Source organism: Entelurus aequoreus, linkage group LG10 (assembly GCF_033978785.1).
Source record: "Entelurus aequoreus isolate RoL-2023_Sb linkage group LG10, RoL_Eaeq_v1.1, whole genome shotgun sequence".
NCBI lineage: Eukaryota > Metazoa > Chordata > Actinopteri > Syngnathiformes > Syngnathidae > Entelurus > Entelurus aequoreus.
Window position 1 is genome coordinate 22,337,976 of NC_084740.1, and position 23,621 is coordinate 22,361,596.

At 36.1% G+C, this 23,621-nt stretch overlaps 1 protein-coding gene across 1 annotated transcript in view; it reads right to left on the reverse strand.

Moving 5' to 3' along the window:
• LOC133659127 (neurobeachin-like) overlaps positions 1 to 23,621 on the reverse strand; it is a 601,703-nt gene that overhangs the window by 29,617 nt on the left and 548,465 nt on the right. Inside the window, exons 29-30 of the mRNA XM_062061862.1 lie at positions 21,155 to 21,322; positions 407 to 496 (exon numbers count right to left, since the gene is read on the reverse strand). Coding sequence (XP_061917846.1) covers positions 407 to 496; positions 21,155 to 21,322 — 258 coding nt within the window. The remainder of the gene's footprint in view (positions 1 to 406; positions 497 to 21,154; positions 21,323 to 23,621) is intronic.

The window sequence follows — 23,621 nt, forward strand, 5'->3', positions numbered from 1 at the left end:
TTTGCAGTAGATCCTTAAACACAGCAGATTGTTCCCGTCATAGAAAAGATTAGTATACTTTGTAAAAAGTCTACATAACAGAAGCAGCACTCCTCTCATACATAGATGATCTTTACCTATATGCTCCTGTCATTTAGATGATCTTTGTCTGTGACGTAGGACGACAGTATCGGAGTCATTAAATGAATAAAAATAAGAATATTAGTGACGAGAGAATTCTGGTTATTGCGTTGACTCGCCACAGAGCTTCAACGGCGTCGCACGGTGATGACATCACGCCGGCTGATCGGCGCAAAAGTGTGACAAGTGTGCAGACGTGACGTCAAACACACATCACAACTGTACACATTATACAGACTCCCCCCCCCCCCCTCTCGCTCTCTCCCAGCATGCTCTCTGCTCCTACCAGGTGCATGGCGGAGCTGCGTGGAGGATGTGGCTCAATAAGCAACTGAGATGGCGTCTGTCCAAAGCTCCGGATCTGAGCCTCCGTGGCCTGCAGGGGCGAGAGAGGGGGGGAGAGAGAGAGAGAGAGAGCGGCTGTCACAGTAGATAGGCGTCAAAGTGATGGGTCAATGCGTTACTTGACAATGCAAGCAAATCCTAACTCTCTGAGGGCGAGGGGGGGGGGGGGGTAGAGGAAAAGCGGGGTGCCCCCCCCCCCCCTCCACCCTGTACCCTCCGCCCCCCCATCCTCACCCTGCAGAGTCATCCAAGTGTTAGCATGGAAGAGACAAGCCTTTTCCTAATAACATGCTTGGCTTAACCATTCCCATTTGCAGGCACACAGCAGCACGCTGCACTAACGCTAACCTGGACTGACGTGTCAGCTAGCAGCGCAGCAGCACTTTTTCATGCTATTGTGCTGCACACAAAGGACAAGACACAGACACACACACACACACACACACAAACACCCACACTCTTGTATTTCTTACCTTCGTGAGACCTGGGAAAAATGCCTACCTCTTTAGGACCAGCCTTTCTAGATATATAAAGATTTGTATTGACAACATTAATAATATATACATACTATGCAAATATAAAAAAGCTTGTTGCGAAAAATTCGTTGCGATTTCACAAGAAAAACGTAGAATTTTGGCAGTATTATGATAAAAGTCAAAATTTCACAAGAAAAACTGAACATTTGTGTGATATTATGATAAAAAGTTGGAATTTCACTCAATAACAGTCGCAATTTTACAAGAAAAGCTAAAAAATTTGGCAATTTTATGAAAATAATCGTACAACAGTCACAATTTTAAAAGAAAACTTTTAAACGTTGGCAATATTAAATGATAATCGGAATTTTACTTGGCAAAAGTATGACAAAAGTCATAATTTTACTCAAAAAATGGCAGTGTTTTACAAGAACAACAAAGAAATTGGAAATACTGTGATAAAAGTCAGAATTTTATATGACGAATGTTGCCATTTTGCGTTAAAAATTAATAATTTTACATAAAAAAGTAATTTACGAGAAAATATTGCAATATTACAGAAACAAAGAATATGAGAAATCGTTCCTAATTTTATAATAAAAAAGTCTACACATTGTGAAAAAAAGACTGCTTTTGGTAAATTATTAATTTTCTTTTTTTGTGATTGTTTTTTAATCTTCATTATTTACTTCGTTATTACAGTATGTCTCTATATACATATTTATATATTTAAAAAAAAAAAAATTTTGGCCAAAGGGGGCGCATTTCAATTTCTTACACACTCTTGTTATTTCATATGTTGACCAGAGGGGGAGCACTTTTAAAACCGACACACAGTCAATTTGAGAAACCCCTCCTTTTTGGGACCACCCTAATTTTGATAGATGTCACCACCAGGGGTGCAAATGAGACATTCTCTATTAGATGCAATGGTTTTCCTTATTGGGACCATGATTTATGTCCTAACTTACCTACCTCATATGGAAGGTACTTTTTCTTGTTGATGTCTCGAGAAGGGTAGAAGTACAAGAACACACACGCGCACACACACACACACACACACACACCCACACACACACACACACACACACACACACACACACACACACACACACACACACACACACACACACACACACACTCTTGTATTTCTTACCTTCGTGAGACCTGAGAAAAATGCCTACCTCTTTAGGACCAGCCTTTCTAGATATATAAAGATTTGTATTGACAACATTAATAATATATACATACTATGCAAATATAAAAAAGCTTGTTGCGAAAAATTTGTTGCGATTTCACAAGAAAAACGTAGAATTTTGGCAGTATTATAATAAAAGTCAAAATTTCACAAGAAAAACTGAACATTTGTGCGATATGATAAAAAGTTGGAATTTCACTCAATAACAGTCACAATTTTACAAGAAAAGCTAAAAAATTTGGCAATTTTATGAAAAGAATCGTACAACAGTCACAATTTTATAAGAAAACTTTGAAACGTTGGCAATATTATAATGATAATCGGAATTTTACTTGGCAAAAGTATGACAAAAGTCATAATTTTACTCAAAAAATGGCACTGTTTTACAAAAACAACAAAAAAATTGGAAATATTGTGATAAAAGTCAGAATTTTATATGACGAATGTCGCCATTTTGCGTTAAAAAGTAATAATTTTACATAAAAAAGTAATAATTTTACGAGAAAATATTGCAATATTACAGAAACAGAAAGAATATGATAAATAGTTCCTAATTTTACAAGAAAAAAGTCTACACATTGTGAGAAAAAGACTGCTTTTGGTAAATTATTAATTTTCTTTTTTTGTGATTGGTTTTTAATCTTCATTATTTACTTGGTTATTACAGTATGTCTCTATATACATATTTATATATATATTTTTTAAATTAATTTTGGCCAAAGGGGGCGCATTTCAATTTCTGACACACACTTGTTATTTCATATGTTGACCAGAGGGGGAGCACTTTTAAAACCGACAGTCAATTTGAAAAATCCCTCCTTTTTGGGACCACCCTAATTTTGATAGATTTCACCACCAGGGGTGCAAATGAGACATTCTCTATTAGATGCAATGGTTTTCCATATTAGGACCATGATTTATGTTCTAACTTGTTCACCGGTCCTCATATGGAAGGTACTTTTCCTTGTTGATGTCTCAAGAAGGGTAGAAATACAAGAACACACACACACACACACGCTCACACTCACTCACACTCTTGTATTTCTTACCTTCTTGAGGCCTCCGAAAAATGTCTACCTCTTTAGGACCACCCTTTCTAAATATATAAAGATTTGTATTTACAACATTAATAATATATACATACTATGCAAATATAAAAAAGATTGTTGCGAAAAATTAGTTGCAATTTCACAAGAAAATCGTAGAATTTGGCAGTATTATAATAAATGTCCTCATTTTATTTAACGCAAGTCAAAATTTCACAAGAAAAACTGAACATTTGTGTGATATTATGATAAAAAGTTGGAATTTCACTCAATAACAGTCGCAATTTTACAAGAAAAGCTAAAAAATTTGGCAATTTTATGAAAAGAGTCGTACAAAAAGTCACAATTTTCTAAGAAAGCTTTAAAACGTTGGCAATATTATAATAATCAGAATTGTTTTAAAAATGGCACTGTTTTACAAGAACAGCAAAAAAATTGGCAATATTGTGATAAAAGTCCAAATTTTATATGACGAATGTCGCCATTTTGCGTTAAAAAGTAATAATTTTTACATTAAAAAAAGTAGTAATTTTACGAGAAAATATTGCAATGTTACAGAAACAGAAAGAATATGAGAATTTGTTCCCAATTTTATAAGAAAAAAGTTGACACATTGATAGAAAAAGACTGCTTTTAGTCAATCTTTATTTTAATTTTAAAAATGTTTGTAATTGGTTTTAATTTCTTCGTTATTTACTTCAAGCTATTACAGCATGTCTATGTACATATTTATTTTATTTTTTTAAATAAATTTTGGCGCATTTCAATTTCTTACACACACTTGTTATTCCATATGTTGGTCAGAGGGGGAGCACTTCAAATTTTTTACACACTCGTGTTATTTCATATGTTGACCAGAGGGGGCACACTTTTAATTTGAAAAATCCCTCCTTTTTGGGACCACCCTAATTTTGATAGATTTCACCACCAGGGGTGCAAATGAGACATTCTCTATTAGATGCAATGGTTTTCCTTATTGGGACCATGATTTATGTCCTAACTTGATCACACCTCCTCATATGGAAGGTACTTTTCCTTGTTGATGTCTCAAGAAGGGTAGAAATACAACACACACACACACACACACACACACACACACACACACACACACACACACACTCACCCCCCCCCCCCACACACACACACACACACGTATTTATTACCTTATTGAGACCTCCGAAAAATGCCTACCTCTGTAGGACCACCCTTTCTAGATATATAAAGATTTGTATTGACAACATTAATAATATATACACACTATGCAAATATAAAAAAGCTTGTTGTGAAAAATTAGTTGGAATTTCACAATAAAAAGGTCACAATTTCACAAGAAAAATGTAGAATTTTGGCAGTATTATAATAAAAGTCCTCATTTTATTCAACGCAAGTCAAAATTTCACAAGAAAAACTGAACATTTGTGCGATACTATGATAAAAGTTGGAATTTCACTCAATAACAGTCGCTGTTTTACAAGAAAAGCTTAACATTTTGGCAATTTTATGAAAAGAGTCGTGCAATAGTCACAATTTTATAAGAAAACTTTAAAAAATGTTGGCAATGTTGTAATAATAATCTGAATTTTACTGGGTAAAATTATGACTCAAAAAATGTCACTATTTTACAAGATCAACAAAAACATTGTCAATATTGTGATAAAAGTCAGAACTTTATATGACGAATGTTACCATTTTGCGTTAAAAAGTAATAGTTTTACATAATAAAGTAATAATTTTAAGAATATGAGAAATTGTTGCTAATTTTATAAGAAAAAAGTCGACACATTGTGAGAAAAAGACTGCTTTTGGTAAATTATTAATTTTCTTTTTTTGTGATTGGTTTTTAATCTTCATTATTTACTTCGTTATTACAGTATGTCTCTATATACATATTTACATATATATTTTTTAAATTAATTTTGGCCAAAGGGGGCGTATTTCAATTTCTGACACACACTTGTTATTTCATATGTTGACCAGAGGGGGAGCACTTTTAAAACCGACACACAGTCAATTTGAAAAATCCCTCCTTTTTGGGACCACCCTAATTTTGATAGATTTCACCACCAGGGGTGCAAATGAGACATTCTCTACTAGATGCAATGGTTTTCCATATTGGGACCATGATTTATGTCCTAACGTGTTCACACCTCCTCATATGGAAGGTACTTTTTCTTGTTGATGTCTCAAGAAGGGTAGAAGTACAAGAACACACACACACACACATACACACACACACACCACATTCTTGTATTTCTTACCTTCTTGAGACCTGAGAAAAAGGCCTACCTATTTAGGACCACCCTTTCTAGATATATAAAGATTTGTATTTACAACATTAATAATATATACATACTATGCAAATATAAAAAAGCTTGTTGCGAAAAATTAGTTGTGACTTCACAAGAAAAACTTAGAATTTTGGCAGTATTATAATAAAAGTCCTCATTTTACTCAACGCAAGTCAAAATTTCACAAGAAAAACTGAACATTTGTGCAATATTATGCAAAAAAGTTGGAATTTCACTCAATAACAGTCGCAATTTTACAAGAAAAGCTAAAAAAAATTGGCAATTTTATGAAAAGAGTCGAACAAAAGTCACAATTTTATAAGACAGCTGTTGGCAATATTATCTTTCTTTCTTTAGTTTATTTCGAACATGAACACACTCACAGTGTAATACATCACACAATTTCATATCATTTCACTTTACATCATGTCCGAAAAGGAGTAGGAAGAAGCAAAACTTATTTAATCCTACCCCTTTCCCACTTCAGAGCGTTTATTATAATAACAATCTGAATTTTACTGGGTAAAATAATGACAAAAGTCATAATTTTACTCAAAAAATGTCACTGATTTACAAGATCAACAAAAACATAGTCAATATTGTGATAAAAGTCCGAATTTTATATGACGAATGTCGCCATTTTGCGTTAAAAAGTAATAATTTTACATTAAAAAGTAATAATTTTACATAAAAAAAGTAATAATTTTACGAGAAAATATTGCAATATTACAGAAACAGAAAGATCCCTCAGGCTGTACTACATCAACAAGCGACATCAGTGTGTAAAGGATATCACCACATGGGCTCTGGAACACTTCAGAAACCCACTGTCAGTGACTACAGTTGGTCGCTACATCTGTAAGTGCAAGTTAAAACTCTCCTATGCAAGGCCAAAACCGTTTATCAACAACACCCAGAAACGCCGTCGGCTTCGCTGGGCCTGAGCTCATCTAAGATGGACTGATACAAAGTGGAAAAGTGTTCTGTGGTCTGACGAGTCCACATTTCAAATTGTTTTTGGAAACTGTGGACGTCGTGTCCTCCGGACCAAAGAGGAAAAGAACCATCCGGATTGTTATAGGCGCAAAGTTGAAAAGCCAGCATCTGTGATGGTATGGGGGTGTATTAGTGCCCAAGACATGGGTAACTTACACATCTGTGAAGGTGCCATAAATGCTGAAAGGTACATACAGGTTTTGGAGCAACATATGTTGCCATCCAAACCAACGTTACCATGGACGCCCCTGCTTATTTCAGCAAGACAATGCCAAGCCACGTGTTACATCAACGTGGCTTCATAGTAAAAGAGTGCGGGTACTAGACTGGCCTGCCTGTAGTCCAGACCTGTCTCCCATTGAAAATGTGTGGCGCATTATGAAGCCTAAAATAGCACAACGGAGACCCCCGGACTGTTGAACAACTTAAGCTGTACATCAAGCAAGTATGGGAAAGAATTCCACCTGAGAAGCTTCAAAAATGTGTCTCCTCAGTTCCCAAACGTTTACTGAGTGTTGTTAAAAGGAAAGGCCATGTAACACAGTGGTGAACATGCCCTTTCCCAACTACTTTGGCACGTGTTGCAGCCAAGAAATTCTAAGTTAATTATTATTTGAAAAAAAAAAAAGTTTATGAGTTTGAACATCAAATATCTTGTCTTTGTAGTGCATTCAATTAAATATGGGTTGAAAAGGATTTGCAAATGATTGTATTCCGTTTATATCTACATCTAACACAATTTCCCAACTCATATGGAAACGGGGTTTGTACATTGCAGGGTGACTCTTATGGAGCGTGTCCTGAAGTGTACAGGAAGTGTTGTGGAAGCGACTTCCGCCATGGCAGACAAGCTGGTAGGCGTTCGTCAACACGTTATGGCGGCGCCTGTACACACCGCTCACGATCACACACCGCCGGTAGGCAGCAAACGCCACGGCCGTGCATGCAGGGCGGGACGTTTGGAGGTGACTCTGGATCAGGACAGACCACCTGCCAGCCAAACATGCAATGACACCCCCAACAACCCCCCCTACTTTCCCCCAAAAAACAACCTCCTCCTCCCCTACGGTCACTTCCTATCTGTCCAACGCTGTCGCACCGCACTGAAACTTTCACCTGAGTTGTTGTGTGTCAGGACATTTTCTTACTGGAGGCAACTAAGAATACAGAATCGGAGGTGTGACGATAACCATAGAATTATGAATAACTGCGACATATGTGGTACAGGGGTGCTTAAACTTTTTCCTTTGAGGACCACAGACTGACAAATCGAAGCATGCGGGGGCCATTTTGGTAGTTTTCACCTTCAAACCTTAGATTTTTTATTTATTTTTTTTAAATGATAAAAGGCAATTTCGGTGAAAATTTAGTGAGCTGATTTTAAAAGCCAACACTTGGCACGCTGGTCAGATAGCGTCAAGTAACAAAAATTAAAGTACTATGCTGACAATAGCATGCTTACAGTTAGCGTTAGTCAAATACCAAAATATATGACACTGAGGTGTATACCTGCTGAATTAGCTAAAAAAATATATTAAAATATATATATATATATATATATATATATATATATATATATATATATATATATATATATAAAGTTAAGTTAAAGTTAAAGTACCAATGATTGTCACACACACACTAGGTGTGGTGAAATTTGTCCTCTGCATTTGACCCATCCCCTTGATCACCCCCTGTGAGGTGAGGGGAGCAGTGGGGAGCAGTGAGCAGCAGCGTAGCCGCGCCCGGGAATCATTTTTGGTGATTTAACCCCCAATTCCAACCCTTGATGCTGAGTGCCAAGCAGGGAGGTAATGGGTCCCATTTTTATAGTCTGTGTGTATATATAGCTTCATGGCATGGCCTCTTAACTTCATGTGAGTGATTATGATTGACGACACCTGTTGACGTCTCTGAGCCCATTTAAATAGGGCTCATGTGATGCAGTCATTAGACTCGGTTACAAACGCAACAATGGGAAAGTCAAAGGAACGCAGCACAGATCTAAAAAAACGAATCATTGACTTGAACAAGTCAGGAAAGTCATTTGGAGCCATTTCAAAACAGCTTAAGGTACCAAGAGCAACTGTGCAAACAATTGTTCACAAGTATAAAGTGCATGGCACAGTTTTGTCACTGCCATGATCAGGAAGAAAACGCAATCACCTTCTGCTGAGAGAAAATTAGTTAGGATGATCAAGAGTCAACAGACAACCACCAAAAGGCAGGTCTGCAATGAATTGGAAGCTGCTGAAACACAGGTGTCAGTGTCCACAGTCAAGCGTGTTTTGCATCACCATGGACTGAGAGGCTACCATGCAAGAGGGAAGTCCTTGCTCCAGAAGCGACACCTTAAGGCTCGTCTAAAGTTTGCTGCTGATCACATGGACAAAGATAAGACCTTCTGGAGGAAAGTTCTGTGGTCAGATGAAACAAAAATTGAGCTGTTTGGCCACAATACCCAGCAATATGTTTGGAGGACAAAAGGTGAGGCCCTTAATCCCAGGAACACCATCCATACTGTCAAGCATGGTGGTGGTAGTATTATGCTCTGGGCCTGTTTTGCTGCCAATGGAACTGGTGCTTTAAATGGGACAATGAAAAAGGAGGATTACCTCCAAATTCTTCAGGACAACCTAAAATCATCAGCCTGGAAGTTGGGTCTTGGGCGCAGTTGGGTGTTCCAACAGGACAATGACCCCAAACACACGTCAAAAGTGGTAAAGGAATGGCTAAATCAGGCTAGAATGAAGGTTTTAGAATGGCCTTCCCAAAGTCCTGACTTAAACGTGTGGACAATGCTGAAGAAACAAGTCCATGTCAGAAAACCAACAAATGTAGCTGAACTGCACCAAATTTGTCAAGAGGAGTGGTCAAAAATTCAAGCAGAAGCTTGTGGATGGCTACCAAAAGCGCCTTATTGCAGTGAAACTTGCCAAGGGACATGTAAGCAAATATTAACATTGCTGTATGTTTACTTTTGACCCAGCACATTTGGTCACATGTTCAGTAGACCCATAATAAATTCATAAAACAACCAAACTTCATGAATGTTTTTTGTGACCAACAAGTATGTGCTCCAATCCCTCTATCACAAAAAAAAAAGAGTTGTAAAAATGTTTTGGAAACTCAAGACAGCCATGACATTATGTTCTTTACAAGTGTATGTAAACTTTTGACCACGACTATATATATATATATATATATATACATATATATATATATATATATATATATATATATATATATATATATATATATATATATATATATATATATATATATATATATATATGTATATATATATATATATATATATATATATATATATATATATATATTTATTTATATTTATAATTGATTTTAGATTTCTTTTAATAGATTAAGAATCGTTACAAATAAGATTCGCGATTTATTCAAAAATCTAATCAAACATAACGTATAGCTACAAAATTGGCTAAAAAAAAGTTATCAGAATCAGGATCAGAAATAATTTATAAATCCCTAAAAGGAAATTGAGATTTCTTTTTTCAGAATTGGCCCTGCGATGAGGTAGCGACTTGTCCAGGGTGTACCCCGCCTTCCGCCCGATTGTAGCTGAGATAAGCTCCAGCGCCCCCCGCGATCCCGAAGGGAATAAGCGGTAGAAAATGGATGGATGGATGGATGGAATACATAACATTAGTATGCTAACAGTTATCATTAGTCAAGTAACATAATATTTCACACTGAGGTATTGGTTTAAAAAAAAAGCTACTATGCTAATATTAGAATGCTAACGATTGTGCCGCGGGCGGTTAAAAAATTAGCTACAGGCCGCACTTCGGACATCCCTGCTGTTTTTTGACCGCAGACATGCCACAAAATTGTATGGTGGCACCAATAAGGAGGTCAGTGCTTTTTATTGAACAAAGTTGTTGACAACATGATGTTGATGAAAGAATGTTTGCTAAAAGTTTGTTCGATCAGTCTGGACTAGGGATGTTTGATAATATCGGACTGCCGATATTATCGGCCGATAAATGCTTTAAAATGTAATATCGGAAATGATCGGTAACGCTTTCAAAATTATCGGTATCGGTTTCAAAAAGTAAAATGTATGACTTTTTAAAACGCTGCTGTGTACACGGATGTAGCGAGAAGTACAGAGCGCCAATAAACCTTAAAGGCACAGTCACATAATATCTGCAGCTTTTCACACACACAAGTGAATGCCACGCATACTTGGTCAACAGCCATACAGGTCACACTGAGGGTTGCCGTACAAACAACTTTAACACTGTTACAAATATGCGCCACACTGCGAACCCACACCAAACAAGAATGACAAACACATTTCGGGAAAACATCCGCACCGTAACACAACAGAACAAATACCCAGAACCCCTTACAGCACTAACTCTTCCGAGACGCTACAATATACACCCCCCGCAATCCCCTAAACCCCCCCAACCCCCTCATCTCAACCCCGCCCCCCCAACCTCCTCATGCTCTCTCAGGGAGAGCATGTCCCAAATTCCAAACTGCTGTTTTGAGGCATGTTAAGAAAAAGAATGCACTTTGTGACTTCAATAATAAATATGGCAGTGCCATGTTGGCATTTTTTTTCATAACTTGAGTTGATTTATTTTGGAAAACCTTGTTACATTGTTTAATGCATCCAGCGGGGCATCACAACATAATTAGGCATAATAATGTGTTCATTCCACGACTGTATATATCGGTATCGGTTGATATCGGAATCTGTAATTAAGAGTTGGACATTATCGGAATATCGGATATCGGCAAAAAAGCCTATTATCAGACATCTCTAATCTGGACGCTTTACTTCCTGAAAGATACTTTGTGCGTGTGAGCAGCAGAAGTCAACCACAACAACATCAACAACAACAAGGTGTCAGCTGATCTAGTTTAGGTTTAGACTTTGCGTGGGATTCCAAAGTGGCGACGGGCGAGAGAGGCGAAGAGTGCGCAGCATCAGGGTCTTCCTCCCGTGCGATGCAGCAACACAACAAGCTGTCAGACAGAAGGAGGACGCGGCCTTTAGTTGACCCGCTAAGCAGCGTGGGATCGCAGCGTCAACACACCTGAGCGCTGACAACTCACACAGAAGACACCTTTTCTTCCCTCCCTGGCCTTTTGAGGAGGACGGATCTAAATATCAATACTATTGATTAGTATCATCCCTGGATTGACTTGGTATCAGATCATTACCAAACATTTGCAGTATCGCACCAACTTCTCTTTTAAATGGACTTCATTCAATCGTAATTTGCTGACGAGGACTTTTTATTTTGAGTTTGTCTGCAGGGCGTCTGTGATTGACAGCTGAGGAGCTGGCGTGCAAACGACGGCGCGCATGACTTGCTCGTTGGCAGGTAATATTTTCTCACAAATGTCAAGCGATGACGCTTGTCGTCAAGCTGGCTCAGGCAGGAAGGGGCGGGGCTTATGAGGAGGACAAAAAAAGCGACGCCACGTGGATCAAATTAAAGGGGGTGGCTGCCATGTTTTTTTCCCAGGACGATCGAGTCATCCCTCCCTCCACCAGGGGGCCTCGTGTCACAAGGTGTCCTATACATGATATCCTGGAAACGATGTGCGCTGATATCTTCTGACATTTCCACTGCTTATGCAATTGGTCACAAGCTAACAATGAATCCATATTTCCACATTTCAGGAGGTTATTTATTGTGCTCTTTGCTAAGCTCCGCCTCTCTGAACTACCACGCTCAAGTCATACACGACACTACCTTTGGATTTTTCCTGTACATCATTTCTTCATATTTTAGTAGGATTTTAAACAAAAAATTACCGTATTTTTCGGACTATAAGTCGCAGTTTTTTTTCATAGTTTGGCCGGGGATGCGACTTATACTCAGGAGCGACTTATGTGTGAAATTATTAACACATTACCGTAAAATATCAAATAATATTATTTAGCTCATCCCCGTAAGAGACTAGACGTATAATATTTCATGGGATTTAGCGATTAGGAGTGACAGATTGTTTGGTAAACGTATAGCATGTTCTATATGTTATAGTTATTTGAATGACTCTTACCATAATATGTTACGTTAACATACCAGGCACGTTCTCAGTTGGTTATTTATGCCTCATATAACGTACACTTATTCAGCCTGTTGTTCACTATTCTTTATTTATTTTAAATTGCCTTTCAAATGTCTATTCTTGGTGTTGGGTTTTATCAAATAAATTTCCCCCAAAAATGCGACTTATACTCCAGTGCGACTTATATATGTTTTTTTGATTCTTTATTATGCATTTTCGGCCGGTGCGACTTATACTCCGGAGCGACTTATACTCTGAAAAATACAGTACTTAAATTGGTAGGAAATGGACATTTTTAAGAAGTCAGGTTTTTGGTATTGAATCATTTCTGTGTTTTAGCATTTGCTGCTATCGACCTCAGGAATGAATGTTGGGAAAAATGACTGACAAAAAATTCTGATGACTAAACTGGAAGGAATGTGAATGTTTTTTGGTTATTATTTTGGTCCAAATCTTTTAATTTTTTTGTTACAAATAATTTCTCTGGGTGTAAATCTTTTTTTTTTTTTGCTTACAAGTCTTTTTTTACGGTTACAAATCTTATTTGACTGTGATTTGCAGCCAAAACTTGTTTTTTTAATCTTAAAAATAGTTGTATTTATTTTAGTTTTATTGAATACATTTTTGGTTTGCCTTTTTTTTTTCTTCTCGGTTACAAATATTTTTTGAAAATGATTTGTAACCAAAACTTTCTTCATTTGAAATATAGTGTTTTTTACTTTTATTTGACTTCAAATATTTTTTATTGTTTGGCTACAAATCTTTTTTCATTTTAAATATACTTTTATTTATTTTAGTTTTATTCAAAATACATTTTTTGTTTGCAATTTTTTTGTTTCGTTACAAATCTTTTTTCATTTTAAATATAATTGTATTAATTTAATTGTATTTTAAATACATGTTTGTTAGCATTTTTTTGTTTTGTTACAAATCTTTTTTCTTTGTTACAAATCTTTTCAGAAAATGATTTGTAACCAAAATGTATTTCATTTTAAATATACTTTTATTGTATTCATTTAAGTTTTAATTTTATATACATTTTTTTGTTTGCACTTTTCTTGGTTGGTTATGTTTAGTTTTTTTTATTGTTTGCAAACCTTTTTTTTTTTTTTTTTTTCCGTTTGCAAATATATATTTTTAATGATTTGTAACTAAAACATTTTCCATTTTAAAAATAGTTTTATAAATTTTAGTTTTATTTCTAAATGCATTTGTTTGCAAATTATTTTTTTGGTAAAAATCTTTGTTGTTGTTGTTGTTACAACTTTTTTCTTCGTAAAATTACCAAGGTTTTATTGGCCAAATAAAGAGAACACATTTAGTGGGAGAGTTAGGTTTATGAAGGACATTATTGAGTTTATGATAGCAAAATAATAGGCAAAAAAATGAACAAATATTTTTTTATTCTATTTTTTTTTTAAGTATTTGTAAATATATAAACTGTAACATTTTCACAGCCAAATAAGAAATTTGGTCTATTGTAGAAGTTATTGTAATTTAGATTTATTTTATGACGACCATATTTTTAGAATAACACATTTTTTTTGTTTTTTATGTACAAACACATTGTTGTCACAAAAACTGCATCGGATTTTGCACAAAAAAAGTTTTTACATCAGGGCAAAATACACAGCAAGTGTTTCATAGCGATATGGTGGCCATTTTGAATTAATCTGTTTTATTTCTTAATAGTAAGACATTACTTTCTTTCATCTGTATTTTTTTATAAATTACATCAACATTACTTGAAAATATATTTTGTTGTAATATTCTTTATTATTAACCTTTTATGATCGGTTCAAAATCTGACTGAGGGGCCATTACATTAGCTGCCTGACACTTTTTAATTTCATTTTAATTATGGATTTCTAATTGTCCAACTACATATTCTAAAAACTAAACTGTTAGGAATCACTCATTTACAGTATGACGTGTTTATTTCTTTGTTTCATTGATAATGATCTTCATAAAGATTTTGCACTTGATTCTGCAGCCCTTGAACTCACAACAGTTACAATTACGTATGAGGTGCAAAAGTGAAACATTTGTGGATGCATAAAGAGCCTGAACACGACTAATGTTGTAACAAATAATATTTCTACTAAATAGGCTTTACTTTGCATTTTAATTAACGTGGGATTATTTTTTGTATTTAGAAATAATAGTACCAACTTTTTTTTTTTTTTTTCTCCAACATTTGTGGCACTGGCGCCCCCTGATGGATGGCGCCCTTAGCATTTGCCTATACGGCCTATGCCACGGGCCGGCCCTGTTCATACATTTGAATAGCTGAGACTTAAAGGTTATTGCGTATGAAGCAGGAGAGTCTGAGTGCGCACGAGCAACACGAGCCTTAATTGGTGTTAAAACACACCAGTTGCCATTAGCCATAAAGCCCATGATGGATGTTGACACAATTGGACACTTCCAACACACGCCGTGGGCTCTCAAAGTTACACAACTGGCAGCTTCACTAAATAAGAATAACAACAAAAAAAAAGGATCAGGCAAATCTTGTGCAGGTGATTTGCATAATGGCCACTTGATAAATAAAGGCGCCGCTGGAAGTGACAGTATATAAATGAGTTGTTTTGCAGACAGCAGATGGCGGATATCGCAGGATGAGAGAGACCAGCCCCGGCCCGGAAAGACCCACAATGCTCGGCAGCTGCTGCCCACAGCCACGCAATTAAGTTATTCACAAGTCACACGCCGCAGCTCACAGATATTCAATTAATTTGTTGAAGAACAAGCAGATCCAGCCGCTCATCCTATTGACTGTCTGCCCTCTGCTGATTGATCGCTCATTGATCCCATCCAGGAGTCATGTTGACACTTCTTTTGAAAAAAAAAAAAAAAAAAAAAAAGACAACCCGGACGCTTGACGAGTCACTGCTTGCGCAGCAAACGACCGAGGGATGACGTGAATGCACGCCAGGACGCGTGGAGGACAGGAAGTTGTGCAGATCGTCGGAAGGTGGGAGGGGCTCGGTCACTATGGAGACCCACCATGAGGACGAGGATGCGCCACTAGCTTACGTTAATTAACAGGGGACCCCAAACTTTTTGACCCGGGGGCCGCATTGGGTTAAAAAACTTTGTCCGGGCTATATACATATATACCAGGGGTGGGCAATTAATTTTCACCGGGGGCCGCATGAGCAACTCGAGCACTGCTGGAGGGCCACATCGACAATATTTCAATTAAATTCTGCTCAATATTATTTTTGATATATACCGTAAGATAAATAATAATAATAATAATAATTAATAATAATACTTTCATTTCACCTAACTTAACTTTATACCAAAAGCACTGCTTTGGAAATCATTTGTACCCCTTTCAGAGATCACATTTAGTTCCCCTTAAACATCCTCATGTTGCACAATGAAATGTAAGCATAGGATGAAGTGTGCATTCCTGTGACTTTCTCTAGTAACAGCATTCCATGATTAATATAAATAAATTAACATTAATAATAAATGACAGTAAAATAAGCCCACGTACGACTGAGGAGTCATAGTGTAACTTTGTGTGGTGTTTGAGTTGTCCGACTTTTTGTGTGGCCATAAACGCACCGGCCATAAACGCACCAGTGGTTTAGTGCTATGCGTGTTGGTGACAGATGACAAGTTGGTTTTGGCCTGGTTTGTACGGCAGACAATGACTAGTTTTTCGAGATAGAAGTGTTTTACTCATGTTTTTGGTGTGGTTATGGCCGAATATAAACAGTTTTGCTCAATAAAGTGATCGATATAATTCCTGGCCTCGAAGCATCTCGATAGACGTTACAATAATTGAACGGTGTTCAATTGAACGGTGTTGACGAACACCGTTAGGGCCGCTCGTTGTCACTGTCACTCAAAGTTGCATTGCAAAATTACATAGAATAAATGTGTATATTTTGTTTAGAATTCAGATGGGATCTGATTTGGTGCGCGGCATATATTTGCTGTGTGCAGAGAACGCTTGAGCAGTGCGCAATTGCGCAGGCGCGCACCTTAGAGGAAACGTTGCTTGGCAGTCCATGTCTTGTTGGAAACACGCCATTCGTCATCAACTTTTCTCTTTTTAGCGTCTCGGGTGTAAACCGTGCATCACTTGTCGCTGTGCACCTTCACTCATAGGTTACACATGGACATACGCCCATAAATAACACTTTTCAAAATAAAAGCAGCACAGTTGTATTGCGCGCACGACATAGATGTTTTTTCAACTTTATTTTGTAATTTGTGATTGTCGCTGTTCACATTCACTCACAATCACGCATACGTCCACACGGAAGTAATACAAATAACGCTTTTCAAAACAAAAGCAGCACCGTTGTATTGCACACTCGACATAGATACTTTTTAAAATTTATTTTGTAATTTATGATTGCCTCACGCGGGCCGGACAGGGACGTACAAAGAGCCGGATGTGCCCAGGTCTGATACATATACATATATGTATATATATATATATATATATATATATATATATATATATATATACATATATGTATATATATATATATATATATATACATATATGTATATATATATATATATATATATATATATATATATATATATATATATATATATATATATATATATATATATATATATATATATATATATATATATACATACACACACACACACATACATATATATATATATATATGTATGTATGTCTAATGATGAGAAAACTTTGATGATGTGTATTGCATGTATGCTAGCATGTATATCAGGGGTGTCCAAACTTTTTCCACTGAGGGCCGCACACGGAAAAATGTAAGAATGCGGGGGCCATTTTGATATTTTCCATTTTCAAACCATAACAAAATATATGGATTTTTTTTTTTTTTTTTAACATTTAGGTCTCCCGGGGACCATAAAGGGTCTGAGTCATTTAATGTTAAAAATAATTATTATTATTATTATAATGTTTTATTTAACGCTTACAGTAAATCTCTATATCAACTTCAGGTTGATAAAAAGTAAAAAAAAAAAGAAAAGAAGGTTGTATGCCTTTTTTGTCAAAGACAACTTGGTTTTTTATAGTAAAACTGGAAATATGCAGTATTTAGTAATTAGAGCTCTAAAAGATCAATAATGCAGGACACCATTGATTTTAATTCTTTAATATTTTTGAGAAATCAGTGAAAATATTAATAAAATCCCACTAAATATATTTGGGATCCAAAAGGTCCCCCACTCATAAAGTGATACATTTTTATTAGTTTTTTTTTACTTTCAACACTTAAGTTACGAGATCAACTTCAGATATATCTGTCGATTTTACGTTTAAACTATTATTTTGTTTGTTTTTATGCTCTTTTGTCAAAAAAAAACTTTGAGGTTTTTATATGGCAACCACACAATATATGCAATATTTTTTCCACATAAAACATTTTAAAGTGACATTTTTGAAGTAATTGGAGCCTTGAATAGGTCAATAATTCATTATAACATAGATTTTTTGTCTTTTTTTTTTGAGCAATGGCAAAAAAAAGAAAAATAAGGAAAGACAAAAGAATAAAAAACAGCTTGCATGGCAGCTGTGTGTCAACATTGCAACTTTTTCTCGTTAGATTTCACCTCATTCCACTTTTTTAAATGTTTTTTTTAATTTTTGCAATACTATCAATTTTGCAATTTTTGCAGAATGTGTGGCGGGCCGGTAAACAATTAGCCGCGGGCCGTAAATGGCCCCCGGGCTGCACTTTGGACACCCCTGATGTATACCAAAACATTTTGACCCCGACCCATAGGGGGCGCCACAAATAGTATTGTCAGTGTTGCACTTTTCACCACATGAGTGTACAATTAGCAGGATGACACAACATGAACGTGCCTATGGACCGAAGAAGAGGTTACATAGAGCCTCAGGACTGCAGACACAATTGATATTTTAAAAAATGTATATATTTGTATATATTTTTAATTGATATATTTATTAAAAAAAAAAAAAAAAAAGAATAAAGAAGCATCTTTTTAATCAGACTTTTCACTGGTCATGTTAAACTTTTTGTACGTTTTTGTAATTTTCTATTTTATTAATTGCTATTATTACTACTATTATTCTCTAAATGTTATGTTTATTATTATTATTATTATTATTAATATTACATTTTTACATATATATTTATGTAAGTATTATCCTATTTTTTAGATGGCGGTAATTTGAGTTATTATTTGAGTGAAGTTTTTCCTCCATCCTCAATACCATGCCATGTTTTTTTGTTTTGTTTTGTTATTGTCAATAGTAAGGGCGCGCACAAACAAAATCGATTCACATCCATATTGCGATTGTTATTCATCCCAAATCTAAATCGATTCATAATTTTCAAAAATCAATAAAACAGTTTTTTTTAATAATATTTATAAAAAAATATGTTTTGTAGGTCAACTCCATGCAAACAGAAGGAGCATTTTTAAGCTGTATCGGTTTTAATTGAGAATCGTGTTGACTAAAGAATCGATTCTGAATCGAATCATCACTCCGGATATCGGAGTTAAAGAATCATACCCCTCGTCAATAGTGTTGAGTATGCGTGTGTTGATGTGTGTTTTCTTCTCTTCTTTTTATTTTTGTTGGTGTAAAGCACTGTCCTGTGAATGAAAAGTGCTATATAAATACAGTTTGACTTAATACTACTATTGGTGAGGATCTGGATAAAGGTGCAAATCCAGGAATATCCTTTTTCAATTAATCAATCAATCAAAGTTTATTTATATAGCCCTAAATCACAAGTGTCTCAAAGGGCTGCACAAGTCACAACAACATCCTCGGCTCAGATCTCACATCAGGGCAAGAAAAAAACTCTACCCAATTGGATACAATGAGAAACCTTGGAGGGGGCCGCAGATGTGCCCCCCCCCCCCCCAATCTAGTTTATTTTTGAGTCACGATGCATCAACTGAATAGGACGGGGGTCGGCAACCCGCAGTTTGAGAGCCTAGAGCTTTTTAAAAAATTTATGAAAATGGACAAGGATGGGGCGAAAAAAATATATATTAATGTTTAAATATGTTTTCTGTAGAAGGACAAACATGAAAAAAACCTTCCTAATTGCTAGAAATCCCACTGTTTAATATGTTTGTGTGTATGCTTCACTGACGCTTTTGTCCCTCTAATTTTGGCAGTCCTTGAACTCACCGTAGTCGTGTGGACTGCGACGCAACAGTTTACATGTATAACTTTCTCCGACGCTGCCACAGAAATATACGTGTTTTATGCCACTCCTCCTTTGTCTCATTTTGTCCACCAAACGTTTTATGCTGTGCGTTAATGCACAAATGTGAGCTTTGTTGACGATATGGACTTGTGTAGAGTGCTAATCAGGCACATTGGGTCACGCTAATCGATGCTAGCATGCTATTTAGGCTAGCTGTATGTACATATTGCTCATTTAATATCCTTTACTTATGTCCTCTGTATATTTAATTTATATTTGCATGTCTCATGACACATTATCTGTATGTAATATTGGCTGCATTTCGGATAGTTGTTTGTGTGTCATGTTGTTCCAGACCACAGCAAATGTTACCCAGCAAACAAAGATTGTAATAAATAAAAAAAATCTATTAGAAGAAGACAGACTGCGGTTTCCTTTAACCTGCACATCTGTACTTTTGGCCATTCTAAACCAGTAATTTCCAGGAGTTATTTCACCCTCTGAGAAGCCTCCGTTTTACTAATGTTTTCCAATTTTGTGCAGAATAATTATTACATTTGAACATTTCTGTCAACAAAGATTAGTGTCAGCCTGCGACACATAGTATTTTTGATAGTAGGCTAATATAGCTACTATAGACACTTACATCATGTGTTGCCTTCATTATAACTAGAGATGTCCGATAATGGCTTTTTGCCGATATTCCGATATTGTCCAACTCTTAATTACAGATTCCGATATCAACCGATACAGATATAAACAGTCATGGAATTAACACATTATTATGCCTAATTTTGAGGTGGGGGTCGGGGGTAGCGGGGGTGTATATTGTAGCGTTCCGGAAGAGTTAGTGCTGCAAGGGGTTCTGGGTATTTGTTCTGTTGTGTTTATGATGTGTTACGGTGCGGATGTTCCCCCGAAATGGGTTTGTCATTCTTGTTTGGTGTGGGTTCACAGTGTGGCGCATATTTGTAACAGTGATAAAGTTGTTTATACGGTCACCCTCAGTGTGACCTGTATGGCTGTTGACCAAGTATGCGATGCATTCACTTGTGTGTGTGAAAAGCCGTAGATATTATGTGACTGGGCCGGCATGCAAAGGCAGTGCCTTTAAGGTTTATTGGCGCTCTGTACTTCTCCCTACGTCCGTGTACCACTCCGTACAGCGGCGTTTTAAAAAGTCATACATCTTACGTTTTGAAACAGATACCGATAATTTCTGATATTACATTTTAAAGCATTTATCGGCCGATAATATCGGCAGGCCCATATTATCGGACATCTCTAATTATAACACTTATAATGTATAATGATTACATTTTTTTGCGTCTCCAGAGAGATTTGTTTTTGGTATTTATGGTCCAATATGGCTCTTTCAACATTTTGGGTTGTCGACCCCTGGACTAGGAAGTAAGCCCCTAACAAAATAAGAATGTGCGTGTCTTACCTCTCTGATCGGGGGGTCAGCCATGGCGTCCAGGCTGACGGCGCCCTCGTAGGTCAGGTGGTGAAAGACGTTGAGGGCGCGCACCGCCTCGGGGCCTCGCTGCTTGTAGCCGAAAATAAGGTCAATCCACTGATGCAGCTGACATGACACAAACTCGCTTTCCAGGGCCTGTCAGACGAGCAAGGGCCAATTAGAGATGAGAGGCGCACACACCACACACACAAAGAGATGACACACGTTGTCCTTTCATCGTCGCGAAACACTTGGATGTGCGCCTTTTAGGGTCACGGCGGCCTTGCGTGGACAGCAAAACACAGGACATAACATTAGGCACACCTAATGGCATCCAATAGGAGATCTGCATCTAAAATATCACCGTAGATATATTTTCTTCATATGTCTCACTTGTGTCGACGAAATTCATGTGTTGGTTAGCAAGAACATAAAAAACTGGACAAGCGCCAAAATGTTATTTAAACAAGATCTGTTGGTGGGGGGCACTGTCAAGGGCGCAACAAAGGTCATTGGTGGCTTGATGTTAAGGCAGGGGTGTCCAAACTTTTTCCACTGAGGGCCGCACACTGAAAAATCAAAGCAAGCGGGGGCCATTTTGATATTTTTTTGTTTTAAAAACCATTACAATATATGTATTAAAAAATATACATTAAGGCCTCCACTCAGGCTTGATCCCGGGGACCCCAAAGGGTTTTGGTCCAAAAAATATTTAAAATGTGTCATTATTCAGTATCATTATCTCTAGATCAACATTAGGTCTATCTGTCAATATAATGTTTTTAAAGATTTAAGTCGTATGCTCTTTTTGTCAAAGAAAACCCTGTTTTTTTATGGAAAAAACACAAAATATGCAATATTTTCACCCAATACATTTTTTAAGAGGAATATTTCAGATTATATAATAATTGGAGCCTTAAAAAGGTCAATAACTTATAACACCATTGATTTTTCATTATTATTTTTTGAGCGATGACACTTAAAAACAAATCACACAAAAATTATTGGGGAACCAAAAGGGTCCTACTCATTAAAGTGTTAAAAAATAAATTATAAATTTTTTTTACTGTTTACTTTTAACACAATAATCTCGAGATCAACTTCAGATCTATCCGTCAATTATACGTTGTGTTGTTGTTTATGTTTTTTGTTTGTTCGTTTTAGGCCCTTCTTTAAAAAAAAAAAAAAAAAAAAAAAAGCTAAATTTTTTATATGGCAAACACAAAATATGCAACATTTTCCCAAAAAAATATCTCAAAGTGCAATATTTAATGTGACGTAATTGGAGCCTTGGATAGGTCAATAATTCATAATAACATTGATTTTGATTCATTATTATTTGTTAAAGAAAGAAACAGCCTGCATGGCAGCTTTGTGTTATTAGAGTAAACATTGCAACATTTTCTTGTTACATTTCACCTGTTTGGTCTTTCATACCACTTTTTATGTTTTTAATTTTTTTAATCTTATTTTAAAATGGGCCGTGGGGCCATTAAAAAATGACCTGTGGGCCGCATATGGACATCCCTGTGTTAAGGTGTTCAGTATAAAAAGATCCCTAAAGATGGATGAAATATGGAAGTCGAGACACTTTTCATGGGGGCTTGACTCCCATTGGCTACCACGCAACTCAAATCCTGGTTTTCGAATGTATTTCAACCTTAATTTACGACTTTGCAGTCCTACTGAATCTACGAGGCTCCATTTTTAGCAAAGACTTTTTAGTTTAGGTTGCAGGCTGACAAATTGAGAATAGTAGTGGACCTAAAATTGAGCCCTGAGGGACATCGCACAACAGCTGAGCTTTAACCAGTGCGAGCTGTAATATTTAAAAAAATATCGTGCTATGTCTTGGAACCAAACCATGAAATATAGTTTAAAAATCTTTCTCGACAGAAGCAATGTTGCTTTCCAGTATTTCAATGAGACTAACATACTGTTATTGTAAAACAAACACCTGGAAAATTTGCAAAAGGCAGGAAAAAAAATCCCAAATACATTTTTAGTACATATTTATAGTAATTGTTTATATTATTAAATTTTTTCAATAATTCATTTAGAAAAATACCTTTTTTAGGCCATCCTAGCACTTACAAAATAAGCTTTTGTAACCTGTTTAAAAATGGTTTATCATCATTTTTATATCAAATACTACTTTGCGGGAATCAGTTTGAATCAAGAATTATGATTCTGAATCAAATTGTCACCCCAAGAATCGAAAGTGAATTGTTACAAGATTCCCATCCCTATTAATTATGACAAATGTGTTTTTTTATTCATAAAATTCATCCATCCATCCATTTTCTACCGCTTGTCCCTTTTGGGGTCGCGGGGGGTGCTGGAGCCTATCTCAGCTGCATAAAATATCATCATTTATTTATTAACTCTAGAAATGCTATTTCTTTTAAGTAGGCAATATTACTGCAATAATTGTGTCTAACCAGGCCTACTTAGC